Source organism: Corvus moneduloides, chromosome 28 (assembly GCF_009650955.1).
Source record: "Corvus moneduloides isolate bCorMon1 chromosome 28, bCorMon1.pri, whole genome shotgun sequence".
Lineage (NCBI taxonomy): Eukaryota > Metazoa > Chordata > Aves > Passeriformes > Corvidae > Corvus > Corvus moneduloides.
This window is the reverse complement of record NC_045503.1, coordinates 4,717,842-4,738,411: the sequence shown is the minus strand read 5'-3', so window position 1 is coordinate 4,738,411 and position 20,570 is coordinate 4,717,842. Positions and strand designations below refer to the sequence as shown.

General features: G+C 62.4%; 2 protein-coding genes across 4 annotated transcripts; one reads left to right on the top strand and one right to left on the bottom strand.

Moving 5' to 3' along the window:
* Positions 1–297: 297 nt before the first annotated feature.
* On the bottom strand, positions 298–4,384 carry CREB3L3 (cAMP responsive element binding protein 3 like 3). Of its 2 annotated transcripts, none has more exons than XM_032092633.1 (10): positions 4,182–4,384; positions 3,180–3,304; positions 2,819–3,074; positions 2,317–2,432; positions 1,939–2,067; positions 1,752–1,858; positions 1,597–1,665; positions 1,430–1,514; positions 1,107–1,203; positions 298–992 (listed from the first exon to the last, which is right to left on the bottom strand). In XM_032092633.1, exons 1-10 carry the CDS (start codon positions 4,195–4,197, stop codon positions 643–645), a joined length of 1,350 nt encoding a protein of 449 aa, XP_031948524.1. In that variant the 5' UTR covers positions 4,198–4,384; the 3' UTR covers positions 298–642. The 2 variants fall into 2 exon arrangements, with proteins under 2 accessions (XP_031948524.1, XP_031948523.1); XM_032092632.1 differs by having other exon boundaries at positions 300–992; positions 1,939–2,070; positions 4,182–4,381.
* A 1,453-nt stretch (positions 4,385–5,837) lies between these two features.
* MAP2K2 (mitogen-activated protein kinase kinase 2) lies at positions 5,838–15,636 on the top strand. 2 transcript variants are annotated; one of them, XM_032092634.1, is made up of 11 exons: positions 5,838–5,964; positions 7,110–7,320; positions 8,424–8,570; positions 9,123–9,200; positions 9,533–9,584; positions 9,680–9,804; positions 12,003–12,216; positions 12,990–13,054; positions 13,775–13,836; positions 14,357–14,402; positions 15,246–15,636. In XM_032092634.1, the coding sequence occupies exons 1-11, from the start codon at positions 5,879–5,881 to the stop codon at positions 15,354–15,356; spliced, it is 1,197 nt and encodes a 398-aa protein (XP_031948525.1). In that variant the 5' UTR covers positions 5,838–5,878; the 3' UTR covers positions 15,357–15,636. The 2 variants fall into 2 exon arrangements, with proteins under 2 accessions (XP_031948525.1, XP_031948527.1); XM_032092636.1 differs by lacking the exon at positions 15,246–15,636 and having other exon boundaries at positions 12,003–12,230; positions 14,357–14,392.
* The last annotated feature ends 4,934 nt before the right edge of the window (positions 15,637–20,570 follow it).

The window sequence follows — 20,570 nt, the reverse complement described above, 5'->3', positions numbered from 1 at the left end:
CCTGCCCATGGCAGGGGTTGGCACTGGATGATGGGCTTTAAGGTTCCTTCCAACTCAAACCATTCCATGATTCTGTAATTCCATGTCACTCAGTCATGGAAGGGGACTGGTGCTGGCTGGATCCCAGTTGGACTCAGGGCTGGGAGCTGTGGGAAGGTGCCCTGGCCCCAGCTCCAGGTTGGGCATGGCCATGTGTCCCCCCTCTCCTGGGCCCCTCATGGCAGCAGGTCCCACCAGCCCAGGCCTCCTTGAAACCTTGTGGATCACCCCCTCTTAAACAGCAGGTGGATTTTTTCCAAAATACCTTATATTTAGAGAGGAAAATAAAATTTACAAAACCAAAAACCAAAACAAAACCAAGAACAAAACCAACCATCAGCAGCCAACCAGCCCAGGGCCCCTTCTGCTTCCTCAGCCCCATCCTGAGTGACCCTGTGTCCCTTCCACTCCTGCTGTGCCAGGGGGGCAGGAGCAGCCCCTCCCTCCCAGTAAGGCCAGTGGTCTCTTCCCAGTTCACAGATCCAAGCAAAGCCAAGCGGGTCCAGCATCGGGAGGCAGATCCTGGAGGGGTCCCCCCGAGGGCTCGTCCTGTAGGGGATGAGGTGCTGTCACCCCATGGCACCCCCGTACTCCCGGGTGCTGCTAAAGCTCCTCCGCCGGCTCCAGCACCGCGGGCCGGCCCTGCCCGGGCTCAGACCACGCCAGGGATGCCAGCCCCGGGTGTGGCACGGGGCCATCCCCTGGCACAGCGTCAGCGTGGTCCCTGTCCTCGTGGCTCAGCCCCTCGGCGGCCGATGATGCCCGTGAGTCATTCTGGAGGGACACCTTGTCCGGGTGTGTCGGGAACGTGCCCCGGAAAGCCTCGTGCAGGGTCTCAGGGGTTTCCTCCAGGGGCTCCGACCACAGCGGCTCTGGGGGCTTCTCGTCCCCTGCCTGGGGCTGGGTGTGAACCACACGGGAGGCGGCAGCGTTGTGCAGGGACCTGGAGAAAACTGAGCACCACGGAGGGTCAGGGCCTGGGCCAGGGCGCTGAGGGTCTGTCAGGGCTCTGGCTCAGCTCAGCACAGCCCTGGCACAGCCCAGCACTGCCCCAGCTCAGCCCTCACCTCGCACGGGCCTGAAGTCACCGTTTGCCTCAGCCTTGCTGGGGGCGAAGGGGCTGATGGAGGGGAAGACAATGAGGGTGAAGGAGAGCAGCAGCACCTGGGGACAGAGGGGACACCACTGAGCACAGCAGGGGAGAGGGACCAGGAGCTGGGACAGCTCCCAGGGAGGGGGCTGGTGGCAGAGCCAAGAATGCATCTATCCCTCCATCCCTCCCTTCTGGTACATCTCCTACCAGAGCACCATCCCTCCCTCCCCCCCTCCCTCCCTCCCTCCCTCCCTCCCTCCCATCTCCAGGGCTCCAGGGTTTGCCAGCCCCACGCACTGCCAGGCAGGTCCCCGTCTGTGCTGCCTTGTTGCTTGACTGTACCACCATCGCCTGGAGCTTCTTCAGCTGCTCCAGGAGGGATCTGGGAACAGGGAGAGCCCATGAGCTCCCATCCCAACACTTCTCACCCCACCCGGTCCCCATCCTGCCCCAGGAACACCTACGAGTTCTGCTTCTCCAGGTGCAGGACTTTCCTCTGCAGCTCCTGGTTCTGGGCCGTGCACGCCGACATCCTGGGACAGGGAGAGGGGGATGAGCTCAGGGGACAGCAGGGGGTCGGGGTGTCACCATGCCCAGAGCGAGGGGCTGGGCTCTGTACCTGCTCTCCAGCCCATCAATGTATTCCTTCTTCTTCTTGCGGCTCTCCTGAGCCGACTGCTTGTTCCGGATCTTCCTCCGGATCTTCTTCAGCACCCGCTCCTCGTACTGGGGGAGACACGGGGGGTCAGGGCCACCAGGGCTGGGACCCCCTGCTCCACACCCTTCCCAGGCATCCTGACACCCACCTTGGTGAGGGGCAGCTGCGTGGGCAGGGTCACCCCCTCCTTCGCCAGCAGCTTCTTCTCATCCTCCGTCAGCACCAGCTCCTGGAAGTGGCCCTGGCTCGGCCGGAGCAGCGAGCCAGGAGCCTGTGGCTGCTGCAGGAACACGGAATGGTGACATCTCTGGGTGGGGGTCACCCCCCACCTGGCCCCTGGGACCATGGGTGGGACCACAATGCAGGGATTGTGGGCCAGGAAGGGACCATAGATGAGGACCAGGAAGGGAAAGGGGACAAGTGTGGGGATGGGGAGGGATAGGGATGGGAATGGGGGATGATCAGGGTCCAGGAAGGGACACAGCTGGGGACAGAGAGTGTTGGGGACACAGGGACAGGGACTCACATTGTCAGAGCTGCCCGAGAGCAGCAGGTCCTTGACGGTGAGGGCACAGGATGCGGGCGGGGGGACCACGGGCAGGTCCTGGCTCTCCTCCAGGAAGAACCCAGGGTGCCACATGTCTGGGTGAGGGCAGAGCGGGGCTGTCAGCAGTGCTGTGTCCCCTCTGTCCCCAGTGTCCCCACTGCAGGACTCTCCCCCTGCCATGGCCCCAGAACCAGGGGGATTTGCTGCCCAGTCCAGTGACCCTGACTCTGTCCCCCCAAACTGTTCCTCTGGTCCTGCCCTATTCTCCCCCCAACACCAGTCTGCCCAGTTCACCCCAGTTCCCAAGCTCTCCACACTCTCCCCATTTCCTCCCTAGCCCACCAGACCTCCCAGTTCTCTCCAGTTTCCCCCAGCTCCCCATATTTCCTCACAATCCCTGAGAGACCCCACCGCTCTCAGCTCCCCAGTGTCCCCAGTCCCTCCAGTGCCCCCAGCCTGGTCCTTTCCCAGTGTGGCTCACCCAGGTCGATGGAGACCTCGGGGTGCAGGACCCCAGACCCGGCCGGGGGGGGCTGGGCCCGGCAGGGGTTGGTGTAGGGGTACAGGACCCCTCGGGGACCCCTGTCACAGCTCCGGGGGGGGCTGTCGTGCTGGTCAGAGGGGGGGTCCTCGGACACTCCGCTGTCGCTGGTGGCCGGGGACCAGCTGGGCGAGTCCAACACCGAGTCCCCGGAGGCCAGGATGGAGCTCAGGAAGTCCTCGCTGTCCAGGGCACGCTGTGGGGACACGCACCCATCACCAGGGCGCACCCACGGCCCGGGGTGCCCAGGGCTGTGACCCCGCAGGGCCGAGCTGGGGCGGGGACCCGGCCCGGGGCTCACCCTGTCCTGGGGCCAGGCTCCCGGCGGCGTCCCCAGCTCCACCCCGCACAGGATCTCGCTCTCGCGGTCGAAGAGGAGATCCAGCAGGTCCAGGCTGTCGAGGCTGCCCGCGCTGGAGGCCGTGGCTGTGGGGTGGCAGGGTCAGTCCCCGGCCCAGGCCCCGGAGTACCCCCCCAGACACCCCCACAGGAGCTGCACGGCCCCGGGGCCACCCCGAATCGCGGGGGGCGGCTGGGAGGGGGCAGGGCCGTGTTGGGATTCACCTGGAAAAGCCCTACAGGTGCGGGACTGGATGGCTTCAGGCCTGGCCCCCCATCCCCAGCCTCCTTCCAGCAGCTGAAACTCCCAAATCCTCTGGTTTTCCACCCAGAGCAGCCCAGCCAGGGGGTTCCCTCCTGGAGGTGACTGTGCTGAAGGGCTGGTTAATCATTTTGGGTGGCAAGTGGAGGGGAGGGGACTGTGGCTGCCGGCCACCCCAGGGAGGGGACTCAGCCCCAAGGAGGGGGCTTGGCCCCAGGGAAGGGACTCAGTCCCTCACTGCCACCCCAGGTACTGCTTGAGACCCCCGACTCAGAGAGAGCCACTGGGCCAGTTGACCACTTGCCCATCTGGCCAATCAGCCAACTGACATCCCAACCACCCAACCAGATGACCCACTGACCAACTGGTTGACCAGTCAATTAATGAACTGATCAATAGACAGACCAAATGGTCAACCTGTTGGCCAAGGGACCAATGGATGGACTGACCAACCAACCAACCAAGCCACGGAGCAATGGACTGACCAGTCAACTCTCCGACTGATTGACCAACCAACCCACCACCCAACCACTGACTCGAATGTCCTCTCCAAGCCAGTTGGGGACAGTTGTCATTACTGTGACATTTGTCTGGCCAAGGTGGACACGGGGCTTTATTGCACCCTGTCCTTCGCCCTCAGTCCTCTCCGTGACTCCTGATGGCCCCGTGGGATCTCGCTGAGTGACGGCAGCCAGGACATACCTGTGTGAGACGCCATGGATTGTCCTCTCAACCCTCTCTGAGCACAGGGGATTGGGGTGGACAACAAGCCTGGCCTTCACCCTCCTCCTCTTCCTCCTCCTCTGTGATTCCCTGACCCGAGTGGCAAAGTTTAAACTCCAACTGCACAGAAATAATGTCCCGGATTGCAAAATGTCCCAGCCCTGATTGGGGCCATCGGGGTGTGATGGCAGGGCCGCCCCGGGGCTGGACCCGTAACTCATTAGCCAAATGTTTTTGTGCTCCTCTGCCAAGCGGGGCAGGAGGGGCCGGGGCTGCCGGGCGAAGTCCAGGTGCTATAATTGTCCATGAACCTTCACCCACTTTTGGGGACAGTTTCCCTTTTCTCAGACATCTCAGCATTAATCACATTCGATGGGTGCTGAGGGCAATATCCGGGGACGTTGGCTTGGACTCTACCACTTACGGCTTATGCCGGAAAACCTTGGTGCTCTCAGCTCCCTGCAGCTCTCCCTGGAGAGAGGCCAGTGACAAGGGATGGAGGGACAGGACACAGGGAATGGCATCCCACAAGGGGCAGGGATGGATGGGAGATTGGGAAAGAATTCCTCCCTGTGAGGGTGGGCAGGCCCTGGCACAGGGTGCCCAGAGAAGCTGGGGCTGCCCCTGGATCCCTGGCAGTGCCCAAGGCCAGGCTGGACATTGGGGCTGGGAGCAGCCTGGGACAGTGGGAGGTGTCCCTGCCCATGGCAGGGGTGGCACGGGATGGGAATTAAGATCCATCCCAACCCAAACCACCCTGGGATTCCGTAAGTCCCTCATGGCTGTCTCGGGGTGAACACGGGGTGGTGGCTGTGCCAAAGCCCCCTCCCCCTGCAATGAGGGCCATCAGCACAACAGCAGCACCCGCGTCCCCCCAGTGACCTCATCCCCACCAGCTCCCCGGGGATCCCGGGCACAGGGACGGGACACGACTGACTAAGGCTCCGTGTGCCCCAGGCGTGGCACGGGGACAAGGCCACGGCTCCTTATCGGCCGCCCCACGGCCTCTGACCGAGCAGGCGGCAGCTGCTCCCTGCTTTATGGCCCCGCCGGGACCGGGCAAAGGGCGCCCACCCGGTGCCGCCAGCCGGGGCTGCTCGGGGCCCCTCGTGAGGAGCCTCGGGGGTCCCGGGGCCTGGGATCGGGCATGGAACGGGATGCGCAGAGCGGGCAGGAGCTGGGGGAGGATCCTGCTCATTTCTGGGTCACTAATTAGTGATTCTTTAATTAACGCTCCGTCCCCAGCCGGTGCCCCCCGGTGCCCCTCGGGCGGCGCCTCCGCCATAGCCGCCACCTCTTCCTCCCCCTCAGCGAGATCTCGCGAGACTCCGCCCCGCCGCGAGCTCTTCCCGAGGCTCCCGGACCCCGCCTCCTCCCGGGCCCGCCCCCGCCCCGTGCTGTGCCCCGCCCCCGGAGCCACCGGGACCGCCCCTCCGAGCCACCGGGACCGCCCCCCGGAGCCACCGGCACCGCCCCCCGGAGCCACCGGGACCGCCCCTCCGAGCCCCGCCCCTCCGAGCCTCCGTAGGCCCGGCCGCGGCCCCGCCCCTCGCCCCCTCCCTCAGGCCCGGCCCCGCCCCCGATTGGCCCGCGCTCGGCCCCGCCCCGGCCCCGCCCCGCGCGCCCCCGCGCCCGGCCGCGCCCCCCCGGCCCCGCAGGCGCGGCCCGGCCCGGCCATGCCGGCCAAGAGGAAGCCGGTGCTGCCCGCCCTCAACATCGCCCCCAGCGCCGCCGAGGGGCCCAGCCCCGACGGCTCCGCAGAGTGAGTCAGGCCCGGCCGGGACCGCCCCGGCAGCGGGGCTGGGCCTGGGGGGGGGACGCGGGGCCTGGGGGGGGACACCGGGCCTCGGGGACACCGGGCCTGGGCACACTGGGGAGGCCGGGACAGAGCGGGCACCGGGTCTGGGGAGTCGGGACACGGCGGGCAGGGGGCGTGGGGAGGGACAGGGAAGGCCTGGGGGAACTGGGACAGGTTTGGGAAGGCCTGGGAAGGTCTGAGGGAGGACCTGGGACAGACTCGGGGGGACCACGGAAGGCCCGGGGGAATTGGGACAGGCCTGGGGGGCTGGATGGGCCCAGTCTGGGGTGTGTGGGGCAGGTAAGGGGTCAGGGAGCCAGAGCCGGGGGGAAGGTTGAGGGTTGGAAGGGGTGGGCGAGGGGGCAGGTGGGATGGGATGGGCAGGGGGAGGCTGCTCTGGCCCCCAGGTTTGCAGGGGCGTGCAGGGTCCGGGCCTGGAGCAGGGGGAAAAGAGCACTGGAGACCAAGGTTGGAGCTGAGATGGGGACCGGGGGTCTGGGGGGGACTTGGGGCAGCAGTCGGGGCTTGGCAGATGGGACATGTGGGGTGGAAGGAGGTGAGAGGGAGCACGTGGGGGTTCTGGGTGGAAGGGATGGGGTGAGACCCTCCCGACACGTCCCCCTGGGTGTGGGTGAGGGGGGACAAGGGGGTGGCAGCAACTGGGACAGAGCAGCTGGAGCTGGCACAGGCAGCGGGGGCTCGGCAGCAGGTGCTGGGGGAGCACAGACCCCCCTTTGTGCTCAGGGTTTGGGGTGGGGGCTGTAAAGGAGCTGCTGGACCCCATGGAAAGCGCTTCTCATGTTACACAGCCAAAGCCAAGCTTGGCTTCCCGAGAGGGAGCGGCTGCTGGTGCTGCCTCTTTAAGGGCTGACGGATTTTCTCTGTTCCTTGGCTCTCCCAAAACACCTGACTGCTCCAAAGCTCCTCTGCAGAGGGGCTGTGTGTGTTGGGCAGGGACTTCTCCAGGTCTCCCAGTCCAGCTGATCCTGTTGGCAGGGGCTCAGGATGTGTCAGGGGATGGTTTTCAATCATTTCCCTCCACTTCCCTAAAAACTAAACCCTCCTTTCCCTGGTGCTGACTGTCTCCCATCTCCTCCTCCCCTCTCCAGGGCCAACCTCGTGGACCTGCAGAAGAAGCTGGAGGAGCTGGAGCTGGATGAGCAGCAGAAGAAGCGCCTGGAAGCTTTCCTGACCCAGAAAGCCAAAGTGGGGGAGCTGAAGGACGATGACTTCGAGAGGATCTCAGAGCTGGGGGCTGGCAATGGCGGGGTGGTCACCAAAGTGCAGCACAAACCCTCAGGGCTCATCATGGCACGGAAGGTAACAAGGGACTGGGAATGCTGGGGAGCATCTGGAACCCTCCCTGGCTCTGGGAGGGTTGGATTTGGTTGGATTCTCTCTGGAAGTGGTAGTGGGAAGGATGGGCTTGGCACACACATCCCTCAGCCCCATTTAACACATCCCAAGGTCATTCCAGGCAGGGACAGAGGTTCCTCTCAGACTTTGCTTCATTGGGAACATCTACTGTGGTGCCACGGAGCAGAAAATCAGGAGCTGCTTCATGTGCCTGCTGGAAGGGGATGTGCTTGGCAGGAGCAGCACAACCACTGCCCTTCCTCCTCCTTGGGACCATGGAATCATGGAATGGTTTGAGATGGAAGGGACCTTACAGCTCATCCAGTTCCATGGGCAGGGCCACCTTTCCCCAGTCCAGGGTGTTTCCCTCCCCGCTCTGCTCCGAGCCCACGTGGAGCCCCAGAAGCTGCTGCTCGTTCGTGTGCAGAACCTTCACAGGAGCTTTTTCTTTTCTGTGGTTTCCTTGATCTCGGAGCACCTTCTTACAACACCTCCAGAGCTTGTGAAAATGTTCCTGTCTGCTGAGTCAGAGGGGCTGAGATCAAACTCCTGACTCGTCTTTCCACCCGTGTCCGGTGCAATCCCGGCGCCTTCCGTGGCTGAGGCAGCACAGAGCTCTCCCTCTGCCTTTAGTGTGGAATCCCACACGGGATTGGGTTGGAGAGACCTTAAATCCCACCCAGTGCCACCCCTGCCATGGCAGGGACACCTCCCACTGTCCCAGGCTGCTCCCAGCCCCAATGTCCAGCCTGGCCTTGGGCACTGCCAGGGATCCAGGGGCAGCCCCAGCTGCTCTGGGCACCCTGTGCCAGGGCCTGCCCACCCTCCCAGGGAGGGATTTATTCCCAATATCCCACCTAACCCTGCCCTCTGTCCGTGGGAAGCCATTCCCTGTCTCCTGGCACTTTATCCTTAATATTAGTCTGCAAACGGGAACAATTCTGCTCCAAAGCAGCCCCTCCCTTGAAGATCTCATTTCTTCCCAGCACTCAGGGCTTGCTCACAGGCTCCCCATCAGTTCTTTGACTTTCCAGGGGTCACATCTTGCCTGTTTTCTCTCCTGGCAGCTGATCCATTTGGAAATCAAACCGGCCATCAGGAACCAGATCATCCGGGAGCTGCAGGTGCTGCACGAGTGCAATTCCCCCTACATTGTGGGGTTTTACGGGGCCTTCTACAGCGACGGGGAGATCTCCATCTGCATGGAGCACATGGTGAGTCCCTGCCCCTCCCCTGGGCCCCCCCAAATCCCCTCTCCCTGCCAGCTGGGTGGCTCGGGGCACTGCCAGCTCCTTGCTCTGGCCACTCTGCTCCTGGAGGGAGCCACACATTCCTGCTCAGGCATCGGAATGAGGGAGACAGCGACTTTTGGGAAGCGGAAGCAGAGGTTTGGGGCCTGGCCAAGCGGAAATGTTGCCAACCCACTGCTCTGCAGAGCCTGCTGAGAGGCTCAGAGAACAGATTCTGTTGTTTCTGGTGGAGAATGATGTTGTTCCTCCTCCAAACCTGCACCGTCTTTGCATTTCCACTGATGGAAGGAAGCAAAGAACCAACAGCAAGAAGCAGAGCTGGTAAAAAACCAGTTCCCAGTGATCAACTTGAGCTCAGATCACCAGATATCCCATTTTTTGGCTGGAAAAGGAGTGTGCTCCATGCTGAGGGATGCTCTGTACTGCTCATCCCTCACTTGCTGCCCTGTACATCCAGCTGCTCCGTTTTCCTGCTGGGAATTGCTATGTTGGTCATTCCCATGTTCTTCATTTTAGGATGGTGGCTCTTTGGATCAGGTGCTGAAAGAAGCCAAAAGAATTCCTGAGGAAATCCTGGGCAAAGTCAGTATAGCGGTGAGTTATGGGGCTGCTCAGGCTTCCAGGGGGGATTTGCTGGGATTGGGAATAACGCCTGGGCTGCCTTGGGAAGCTTTCTGCACACTCCTGGACCAAGAGGCCAGAGGGGAGGCGAAATATTCCCAACCCCTTTTCCTCTGGATAATGTTGGCTTCACCTCGAGGAGGTTTGGGAGAAGTTTTGGGTGGTTCACCCAAAATCTGTGATGGAATTGGGGCTAAATTGCAAACCCTGAGGGACGTGGACACCGCGGGGCAGCTCCCCTTGAGCTGAGGGCAAAGCTCTTCCCTGCCCAGCCCTGCTCTCATCCAGCCTTTGGATTCCTGCAGGTTCTGCGGGGCCTGGCCTATCTGCGGGAGAAGCACCAAATCATGCACAGAGGTGAGAGCAGGGCCCTGAAAATCCCAACCTGCACTGCAGGAGCCCCAGGTGTCCCCCAGAGCCACCTTCACTGTCCCCTCTCTCGCTGTTCCCAGATGTGAAACCCTCCAACATCCTGGTGAATTCCCGAGGGGAGATTAAGCTCTGTGATTTCGGGGTCAGCGGGCAGCTCATTGACTCCATGGCCAACTCCTTTGTGGGAACTCGGTCCTACATGTCTGTAAGTTCCTTTCAGATGGGGTTTTTGGGTAATTTGGGTTCATCTCAGCTCTGTTTCCATCCCCATCCGGTTCACTTTGGGGTGAGTCCAGTTCTTTGGAAGCAGAGAGCTCCTGATCCTCTGAGGACGAGCAGTGGTGTGTGTGGAAATGCAGATCCTCCCAGGAAAAACATTTCATGTCCTACAAATCCTTCCACATTTTATTTTGGGAAGTGTTTCTGGGTACAAAACCATCTTCTCTTTGTGTGTGCAAAGCTCTGTCCAAAAGCTGGGTGCAGAGAGGACACAAGAGCTGCTCCAGCCCACCTCCCCTGGGGGTAAATGGGGGTAAAACCAGTTCAGAGCAGCTGGGATTCGGGACAGGCCAGTGGGAAATTAAAGCCAAATTGGAATCAGTCAGTGGGAGTGAATCCCGGATTGCTTTGGGTTGGAATGGATTTTAAACACATCCCATTCCACCCCTGCCATGGGCAGGGACACCTTCCCTGATCCCAGGCAGCTCCAAGCCCTGTCCAACCTGGCCTTGGGCACTGCCAGGGATCCAGGGGCAGCCACAGCTGCTCTGGGAACGTGTGCCAGGGCCTCACCTCCCTCCCAGGGAAGGATCCCGAGGTCTGAGCTGCTCCTGTATTTTGGGAATGGTTATTCCAGTGCAGTTATAGTTAGACAGGGGCTATTTAAAAATCCTGTCCCCTCTCTCCCGGGCACTGGCTCCAAGCTGCCTCAGAGCTGCCAGTGGGGATGACTTGCATGGATTGATTTATTTCTCATTTTTTCTTTTAATGGCCATAACCTCGAGTGGATTTTCTGCTCCTCTGATTCCTCTTGGATGTTAACAGGAGTGAGCAGGAAAATACATTTTTATGAATAATTTGAGTTCCTTAGATTTCATCACACGGAGGAATAGATTCCTGCTGGCTGTTCCAGACTCCCAAAGAGAAGTAGCTGGGAATGCTGCTGAGTTGGGAGTGTGGATGAGATGCTCCAAGTGCTTTTTGGCTGCACATCATCCTTCTTTTCCATTCCCATTGCACACGATCCTTCTGAGACTCTCCTTTCCCTGGAGAGCTGCCATGGAGAGGCCTTTGGGATATCACAGAATTCCAGAATGGTTTGGCTGGGAAGGGACCTTAAATCTCATCCAGTGCCACCCCAGCCATGGCAGGGACACCTCCCACTGTCCCAGCATGCTCCAACCTGGCCTTGGGCACTGCCAGGGATCCAGGGGCAGCCACAGCTGCTCTGGGCACCCTGTGCCAGGGCCTCCCCACTCTCACAGGGAAGAGTTTATTCCCAGTATCCCACCTAACCCTGCCCTCTGTCCGTGGGAAGCCATTCCCTGTGACCTGTCCCTTGTCCAAAGTCCTTCTCCAGTTCCCTTGGAGCCCCTTTAGGCCCTGGAGTTTGAGTCTCATCCGTGTAATTTCAGCACAGGGTATCTGTCACCCTGAGTGTCAATATCCCATGTCACCCCCCATTCCCTGTGCCCTGGGTGCCATTATCCCATATCAATTCCCATGCCCTGGGTGCTGCTATCCCCCATCCCTGTCCCCATTCCCCCATCCCTGTCCCCATTCCCCCATCCCCATCCCTGTCCCCATTCCCCCATCCCTGTCCCCATTCCCCCATCCCCATCCCTGTCCCCATTCCCCCCTCACCCCATCCCTGTCCCCATTCCCCCATCCCTGTCCCCCCTCACCCCATCCCTGTCCCCATTCCCCCCTCACCCCATCCCTGTCCCCATTCCCCCCTCACCCCATCCCTGTCCCCATTCCCCCCTCACCCCATCCCTGTCCCCATTCCCCCTCACCCCATCCCTGTCCCCATTCCCCCCTCACCCCATCCCTGTCCCCATTCCCCCTCACCCCATCCCTGTCCCCATTCCCCCCTCACCCCATCCCTGTCCCCATTCCCCATTCCCCCATCCCTGTCCCCATTCCCCCATCCCTGTCCCCATTCCCCATTCCCCCATCCCTGTCCCCATTCCCCCATCCCTGTCCCCATTCCCCATTCCCCCATCCCTGTCCCCATTCCCCCATCCCTGTCCCCATTCCCCCTCACCCCATCCCTGTCCCTGCTCCCCCCTCACCCCATCCCTGTCCCCGCTCCCCCCTCACCCCATCCCTGTCCCCATTCCCCCCATTCCCCCATGCCTGTCCCTGCTCCCCCCTCACCCCAGCCCTGTGCTCTCCCCGCAGCCCGAGCGCCTGCAGGGCACGCACTACTCGGTGCAGTCGGACATCTGGAGCATGGGGCTGTCCCTAGTGGAGCTGTCGATCGGAAGGTACCCAATCCCCCCGCCAGACTCCAAGGAACTGGAAGCAATTTTTGGCCGTCCTGTGGTGGACGGGGCGGAGGGAGAGTCCCCCAGCATCTCGCCGCGGGCCAGGCCCCCAGGACGCCCCGTCAGTGGTAGGGGCTGTGGTGTGCGTTGGCAGCAACACTTCCATGGGGGATGAAGGGGTTGGGATCTGGCTGGTGCGGCTGGGAGAGCCGCTCTGGAGGAGGTTGTGGTGGGAATGTTTGTAGGGAAAGTCACGGATGGAGCCACGGCGATGCTCCGGCAGGACCCGCCCCGCCACAGGTTTGTGGAATTCAGGTGGGAGCGTGGGGAGGGGCCTCTCAGGATGGATTTGGGATCTGTTGAAGAGTCCACGGGCTCCTTAGACCCCCCTGTGTCCCACAGAAAGGCTCAGCCCCCTGTGCTGTGGGCACAGCTGGAATGTGGATCCCTTGGAAAAGACATTCTGAGGGGCACAGTCACAGCCCTTGTGGTCCTCAGGCCTTGTCTGTGCTGCCAGCAGGTTCCTGCCAGGCCTGAGGCAGCTTTTGGGGAAGAGCTTTGCTGGGAGCTCTCACAGAAGCACCAAACACCGCAGGGATTCCAGGGAGGCTCTGCTGGAGCCATTTCCTTGGGAGCAGAAGGCTCTGGAAGCGCTGCCCCAGCCAGAGTAGATGATCTGGTGCTGCCCAAACACTCCAAGCTGGGAAGTAAATCTGGACTGGAGGCCTGGTGAAAGAAATCCAAAATTTGGGAATGGACTTGATTTCTCTTTAACCATGACTCAGTTCCCCCAGGAGTTGCCTCAGCCTCTCCCAGAAGAACTCCCCCAAAGGGGTGTTTTTCACCCCAAACTGAGCCCTGAGCAGCCTCTCAGCACCGTTTGTGTCGTGTCACCCCCCAGGCCACGGGATGGACACCAGGCCTGCCATGGCCATCTTTGAGCTGCTGGATTACATCGTTAACGAGGTGGGTGTTTGTTCTCCCAAGGCTCTGCCGGGATTCCCGGAGGTTCCACAGGGATGTCCCTGCTCTGCTGAGTCAGGGTGGGATCTGGAATGTTTGTTAGTCATGGAATCCCAGGATGGTTTGGGTTGGAAGAACCTCTAAGCTCATCCAGTCCCACCCCTGCCGTGGGCAGGGCACCTTCCCTGATCCCAGGCTGCTCCAACCTGGCCTTGGACATTTCCAGGGATCCAGGGGCAGCCACAGCTGCTCTAGGAAATCCATTCCAGGGCCTCCCCACGCTCCCAGCCAGGAATTCCTTCCCTATATCCCATCTAAACCTTCCCTCCTTCAGCTTAAGGCCATCCCCCTTGTCCTACCCAACTTGCAAGGACAAGTGTAAAGAGCAGCTTCCCTTTCCAAGGTGATGGAATTGACCCCAATTCTCATTTTGGGATTGTTTCATCAGCTGTAGGTGTTGCCAGAGCTGGGATTTGTGAGGTTGGATTTAGGGTTGGGATGTTTGGTGATTTCCCAGCTTTGGCTGGGGTTCAGTGTGGGGTCCCTCAGGTGCAGGACGAGCTGGAGCAGCCAGGGAAGGAATGGCAGGGAAGGGTTTTCCTGGCTGGAAAGTCAGTGAGGATGAGGAGGATGAGGGTGGCACAGCTCACTGACCCTGCAGCTGGCACTGATTTTTGGCACAGTAACACAGCAGTGATGCAGGAACCCCTTCTTTCTCCACAGCCGCCTCCCAAGCTGCCGAGTGGAGTCTTCACGCAAGATTTCCAGGAGTTTGTAAATAAATGGTGAGGATTTCATCTCCTGGCTGGAGGTGGAGGCCTGGACGTGCTCCCTGACAGCTCTGCGGCTCCACCCTCTGTGTTCTGCCTGATCCCACATTGTGCTGGGAGCTCCTGCCTCGGGAAGGGTTGGAATAAAAGCAGTTTATTTGTGGGGCTGCTGAGCAGGATCCCAGCTCCTTCTAAATCTGAGCCTGGCCAGGGGGGTGGTGGAGCAGATCCTGGGGCTGAGTCACCCTGTGGGCACAGGGACACCTGAAGGTGCTGCCAGAGCTGCCAGAGATTGGATATTACAAAAATCCCAAATTCCTGCCAAGCTTTAGGGCCTCTTCTCCATTTGCAGGGCACAGTTTGTCCCCACAGTCTGGGAGAGATGGATCCTGCAGCTCTCCCTGGGAGCTGGGCTGGCAGGGCTGGGGCCCCTCCCAGGATCCTGAGTGGCTTTGGCTGAAGCTGGAGACCTCTCCAGCCTGATCCCCACGAGGAATCTCACGCTGGCTTTGCTCTCTTGTTCTTCTCATTTCAGCTTAATTAAAAACCCAGCAGAACGAGCAGATCTGAAGATGCTGATGGTGAGTGGGGAGAGGATTTTCCTCCTGTACCAGGGTGGCACCAGCTCTGCCAGCTCTGCCCCATCCCTCCTGCTCCAAAGGCTGGGAAGTCCCAGGCTGAGCTCAGGATGAGCAGAGAGGGCCGGGCAGAGGGAGGGACTGACCCCCTTTGATCCAGGGGCAGGGATGGGTCCCTGCTGGGAGCCTGTCCAGGCTTTGCTGAGGACAGGACAAACCTGGCTCCTCAGCTGGGCAGGAGGGCGGCACTGAGGGCTGGATCCCAGCTGTGCTCACATTCCAGAGATCCAGCTGAGTCCTGGGCTCATCCCCCAGCCTGGGCAGCAGGGAAAGGGGGGATTCTGCCCACTCGGGTGAGACCCCACCTGCAGAGCTGCCTCCAGCTCTGGTCCAACAGCAGGAAGATGTGGAGCTGCTGGAGAGAGTCCAGAGGAGGCCCCGGAGCTGCTCCAGGGCTGGAGCCCCTCTGCTCTGGAGCCAGGCTGGGAGAGCTGGGAATGTTCACCTGGAGAAGGGAAGGACACAGGGAGAGCTCAGAGCCCCTTGCAGGGCCTAAAGGGGCTCCAGGAGAGCTGCAGAGGGACTGGGGACAAGGCATGGAGGGACAGGACCCAGGGAATGGCTTCCCACTGCCAGAGGGCAGGGCTGGATGGGATATTGGGAAGGAATTGTTCCCTGGGAGGGTGGGGAGGGCTGCAAGGATCAAATGTTTTCCCCAAATCCTCTTTCCCATAGCACCAAGATCTACCCCCTTCTCCAGGGCACATCCCACAGCACGGGGCTGGCTTTTGGGATCCGGGATGCTCCTCAGGGGTGCTCCTGACCGTGTTTTCCCTGTGCTTGCAGAGCCACACGTTCATCAAGCGCTCCGAGGTGGAGGAGGTGGATTTCGCGGGCTGGCTGTGCCGGACGCTGCGGCTGAACCAGCCCAGCACTCCCACCCGAGCTGCCATGTGAGCCCGGCCTGGCACTCGCTGCCTCTGGCACCGCTTCCTCTCCTCCTCCACGGCAGAACTGCCCCTCCTTCCTCCCTCCCAGCCCGCCGAGCCCAGCGCCAAAGCTCCGGCCCCCAAAGCTCCGGCCCCTCGGAAGCGTCTCCATCGTCCGGGGCTGCCCGGCGGGGTTGGTTCCTCGGATGCAGGGGTGTTCCAGGCCTCTGCTCCAGCTCTGGAGCTCCTGACACTTGGGAATTGTGGTGCTGCTTATGTTGATTTTTCTTTAGTTTGGGGTTATTTTTTTTTTGGTTTGTTTTTTGTTTTCATTTTTGGAAATGTATTCACTTGGGTTCAAAAGAAGGTGACGGGGGTGTGGGGTGGGGCGGGGATGAGGGGCTGGGCAGCTGATGCTTCGCCTCATCCCTGGTCTTCTCTGGGATGGAGAATCAGCGGGGTCAGGAATGGAGAAACCCTGCCTCGGGTGGCCCAAAGCGGTGTCACCGCCCTGCCTGGGGACACAGGGGGGCTCTGGGCTGGCCCTGGGCGTGGGGCAGAGCAGAGATCAGGGTTTGCCTGCTTTGCTTTTTAAACGGTTGTTCTGAAGCCCGGCCTTGTCCCGCGCTGGATGTTCAGGGGAGGGGCTGGATCCATCGGGGTGAGGAGGGAGGGAATGGGGATGGGGACGGCTCCCACTTTTCGGTGTCCAGGTGAGGGGACAGCGTGGGTTTTCCTTCCCTGCCGAGGTGGAGGCAGAGCCCGGTTGTTCCCGGTGGCCGTGCCCGGGATTTGGGTCCCTTCCCTGATCCCATCTGGGGGCACAGGGAGGGGTGAAGCCCCTCCAGGCTGCAGTTTTCCCCCTCCAGCTGCCTCCGGCCCATCCCTGGGGTGGCCTCAGCCATTGTGGACGTGGCAGAGCTCCAGGATTCCCTGTCGGAGCCCCCTGGCCAGGGATGAATCCACCCAGCCCAAGCCACCTCATCCAAAGGCCCCTGGATTGTCCCTCCCATCAAGGACCTTGCAGCCCCCCAGGGCCCGACCCCCTCATTTCCCACCACGTGTGGATTTTGGGGTGAATCGTTCCCCTGCTCCCCTCACGTGGCTCAGCAACCCCTGAGCCCCCCATAAGGATTTGGGAAGTTTGGTGGGAATTTTTCGGTGTTTCCCTTCTTTCTTTGGCTGTTTTGCACCCAGTCAGGCTGGCAGCTGCCATCCCCCTGCCTGCCCTGGGTCCCACCATGGCAGCCCCCCAAAATTAACAACCAGGGCTGGGTAACCCCAAATCTCTCATCCCTTTTCCTTTCCTGTTTTCCAGCACAGGACAAAGGCGCTGCCCTGCTCGGGTCTAGCCCGGAGGGCAACCATGTCCCCAAAGGGGGGAGACCCCAATTTTTGGGAGGAACACCCCAGTTTTGAGGGGGGGGAACACCCCAGATTTGGGGGGTCTGTGCTTGCTGGCTCAGCTCATGCCTGGCCAAGCCACCCTGGAGCCGTGAGGTGCTCGATGTGACAGATTTTGCCTCTTACTTTATGCGGGAAGTGGGGAAGGTTCCTCAAGTTTCGGGCTGTTTTCCATAGGTTTTGGTGCTGGGTTTTGGAGGAGGAAGAGGAGGAAAAGGAGGAGGAGGAGAGCGTGGATGGAGCAGTTTGGTGGTGCAATTAATTTTTTTTTTTAAACTCGATATTTTCATCATGGGGGGGGGGGGGGAGGGAATAATAAATAAACGGCACTTTACATTTCCAGGCGGTTTCTCTCCTCGGTTGTGCCCCGGGTGGGTTTAATCCCCTTTGGAGCCGGAATTCCGGCCGGGAGCGCTGCCTCCGGGAGTTCTGGGATCTGCTGCTGGCTCTCCCGGGGATGCTCTGGCCACGCTGTCCAGCGGCTGCCTCCAGTGGAAGCGGGAGACACCAGAATTACCCTGGCACGAGGCAGCCTCGGACGGGATGGATGTGGAATCCAAGGACCTAAATCCTGCCTGGGATCAGCTTGGAAATATTTGGGAGGGGGGGGGGGGGCGAAATATTTAGGGGTGTTCAATATTTGGGGTGAGGAGGAGCTGGGAGAGGCTGGAAAAATCCAAATTGGGCCCAAAATTGGAAAATATTTTGCATTTTGTGCTGTGAACGATGCAGGGGCTCAGGGGGTGACACCAGCACCATGCCATCCCTAATTCCAGGCTCCTTCTGGGACATTTTTGGGGGTCCCGTGAGGTGGTGCCGCTTTGGGGGGGTCCCGGTGTGGCTTTTCCTGCTGTTTTGGGGTCCCCCAGGGCTCTGGGGTGTCCTGCAGAGCCCGGGATGAACTCGTTGCACCCCTGGCAGCTGTGCCAGGTTTCGGTGGTGCCAGCTGGGAATTGGGGGGGGGTTCCCGGGGGGTCCCCAGGGTGGGGGAGGCCACCGCCCTTGTGCCACAGCAGGATTTTGGGGGTGCAGAGAGGAAGGGGAGGTGTCCAGCCAGGCTGGAACAAGGGGTCACCCAACCCCTGTTGAGTTTGTGGGGGACAATGGGGGGGGGGGTTGGGGTCCTACCCCCACCCGGCCCCACGGGGGGGGTTTCCACAGCTGATTTTGGGGGGGTCCCAGTGCGAGGCAGGCACTCTGGGGGTTCATACTTTGGGGGGGCCCCCCGGGCGTGCCCCGGGCGAGCCAGGGGAAAGCGAAAGCAGTCGGGAGCTGGGGCTGCTGGGCCACGGCAGGAACGGGCCGGGGCTGCAGCCCCCCACCCCAAAACCCACCCCAAAAACCTCCTGAACCTCCCCCCCCCCTCTGTTTGGGGGCCTAGGGACCCCTCAACCCCCCCCCCCCAGCCGCGGTTCCCCATCCTGCCTCAGTTTCCCCACCTGCTCAAAGGGGTTAATGACCCAAAACCCCCCTAAAGCCCCCCCAGCACCCCCCCCCCCGCGGGCCGGGGGAGGGGTGGGGGGTGGGCGAGGAGCTGGGCCGGGGTTATTTAAGGAAAAAAAGGGGGGAAAAGGGGAAATCCCAGGGAGCCGGCCGTGGAACAGGGCCCCCCGAGCGCGGGGGGGGGGGGGGGGGGGGGGGGCTGTTGATCAAAGCTTTGCTTTTCTTGCTTTCTCTTCCTTTAATTAATTAAAACCCCAATGATCATTAATTCAAAATCCACCCTAAAATCTCGCCGGGGCCCCCCTCCCGGCAGCCGCTTTTCCACGCGGATCGACCTGGGAAGCCGCTGGAAGCGGCCTCCGGGAGCTGTTCCCTCCGGAGCGGGGTGCTGGGGGTGGCACAGCTCCGCCGCGCGTGGGGACAGCCGCGGCCGTGTCCCCGTGTCCCCCCCGGGCAGCCCCGCAGCCGGTGGCCCCGGCGGGATTGTCCTGTCCTTGCCAGGCTGGCTCCCAGCCCACCGTGACCTTGGGCTCCGTGTCCCCTTCCCAGCGTGGGGGGGGGGGGCGGGGAACGGGGGGGGGAGCCCGAGGGACACGGGGAGGGGGTGGCAGGGAAGGGCTGGGGGGACGCTGGGGACACAGAGGGGGTGCTGGGGGTGGCACGTGCTGGTTTGGGAAGGTGGCCTGGGGCGGGCAGGGAGGCACCTTGTGGGGTGACACGTGCTAGGGGTGACACGAGTGGGGCTGGGGGTGTGGGGAGGTGCCCTGGGGGGGGGTGACACCCAGGTGGGGTGGCCCGGAGGGGCTCGGGGAGGTGCCCGTGGGGCGGCCCGAGTGGGTTTGTGGGGACAGGGAGGTGCCCTGTGGGGACACACGTGGGGCTGGGGGCACGGGGAGGGGGTGAAGGGGGCGACACGTGGGTATGGTGACCCAGAGGAGCCCGGAGAGGTGACCAGAAGGGTGACACGGGTGGGTTTGGGGGTGCAGGGAGTGAGGCGCATGAAGGATGACCCAGAGGGCCCGAGGGAGATGCCCCGTGGGGTGACATGGGTGGGTTTGGGGGAGCACAGAGGTGCCCCATGGGGTGACACGTGCATGGGGTGACCCAGAGGGGCTCAAAGAGGTGCTCCGTGGGGACACGAGCGGGTTTGGGGCTGGGGAATGTGCCCCGTGGGATGACACGGCTGGGTTTGGGGGACACTAGAGTGACCCGTGGGGTGACCCGTGGGTGGGGTGACCCAGAAGGGAGCTGTGGGTTGCCCCGTGGGGACGCGAGTGGGTCTGGGGTAGTGTGACATGTGGCAGGAGGTGCCCCATGATGTGACACGGCTGGGGCTGGGGTCTGTGTGTGTGTGACACTGCCGGGGGGGGGGGGGGTGACACCCTGTGACACCCTGGGGTCTGGGGTCTGTGTGTGACACTCCCGGGGGGGGGGGGGGGTGACACCCTGGGGTGACACCCTGGGGTCTGGGGTCTGTGTGTGTGTGACACTGCCGGGGGGGGGGGGGGGCACACCCTGGGGTCTGGGGTCTGTGTGTGACACTCCCGGGGGGGGGGGGGTGACACCCTGGGGTGACACCCTGGGGTCTGGGGTCTGTGTGTGTGTGACACTGCCGGGGGGGGGGGGGTGACACCCTGGGGTCTGGGGTCTGTGTGTGACACTGCCGGGGGGGGGGATGACACCCTGTGACACCCTGGGATCTGGGGTCTGTGTGTGTGTGACACTGCCGGGGGGGGGGGGTGACACCCTGTGACACGGCTGGGGCTGGGGTCTGCGTGTGTGTGACACTGCCGGGGGGGGGGGGGGGTGACACCCTGTGACACGGCTGGGGCTGGGGTCTGCGTGTGTGTGACACTGCCGGGGGGGGGGGTGACACCCTGTGACACGGCTGGGGCTGGGGTCTGTGTGTGTGTGACACTGCCGGGAGGGGGGTGACACCCTGGGGTCTGGGGTCTGTGTGTGACACTCCCGGGGGGGGGGGGGTGACACCCTGTGACACGGCTGGGGCTGGGGTCTGTGTGCGTGTGACACTGCCGGGGGGGGGGTGACACCCTGGGGTCTGGGGTCTGTGTGTGTGTGTGACACTGCCGGGGGGGGGGGGGGTGACACCCTGTGACACGCGTGGGTCCGGCTCGCGCTGTCACGCGGGGAGGGGGGGGGGGCGCGGACCGTCCCACTCCGCGCGCGGGCGGGGGGGGGTCCTCGGGGTCCCTTCGCGGGGCTCCTCCGGACGCGCCCCCCCGAACCCCCCTCTCCCCCCCCCCGCGGCCGCGCCGCGCTGCGCCCCCCCCCGGCCGGAGGCGGCTGCGCCCCGCGGGGGGGGCGGCGGGCGGGGGGGCGGCGCGCGGCCCCTTTAAGAGCGGGGCGGCCCCGGCCGGAGCAGGAAGGAGCCGCA

Bases quoted from the DNA above. Each gene is read 5' to 3' on its own strand.
- CREB3L3 (XM_032092632.1), bottom strand. The intron at 3,075-3,179 runs GTGAGCCCCGGG...GTGTCCCCACAG, and splicing joins GAGCCTGGCCCCAGGACAGG to CGTGCCCTGGACAGCGAGGA. The intron at 993-1,106 runs GTGAGGGCTGAG...CGTGGTGCTCAG, and splicing joins TGACTTCAGGCCCGTGCGAG to TTTTCTCCAGGTCCCTGCAC.
- MAP2K2 (XM_032092634.1), top strand. From the start codon at position 5,879: ATGCCGGCCAAGAGGAAGCCGGTGCTGCCCGCCCTCAACATCGCCCCC. The intron at 9,585-9,679 runs GTGAGAGCAGGG...CGCTGTTCCCAG, and splicing joins GCACCAAATCATGCACAGAG to ATGTGAAACCCTCCAACATC. The intron at 13,055-13,774 runs GTGGGTGTTTGT...CTTTCTCCACAG, and splicing joins TGGATTACATCGTTAACGAG to CCGCCTCCCAAGCTGCCGAG.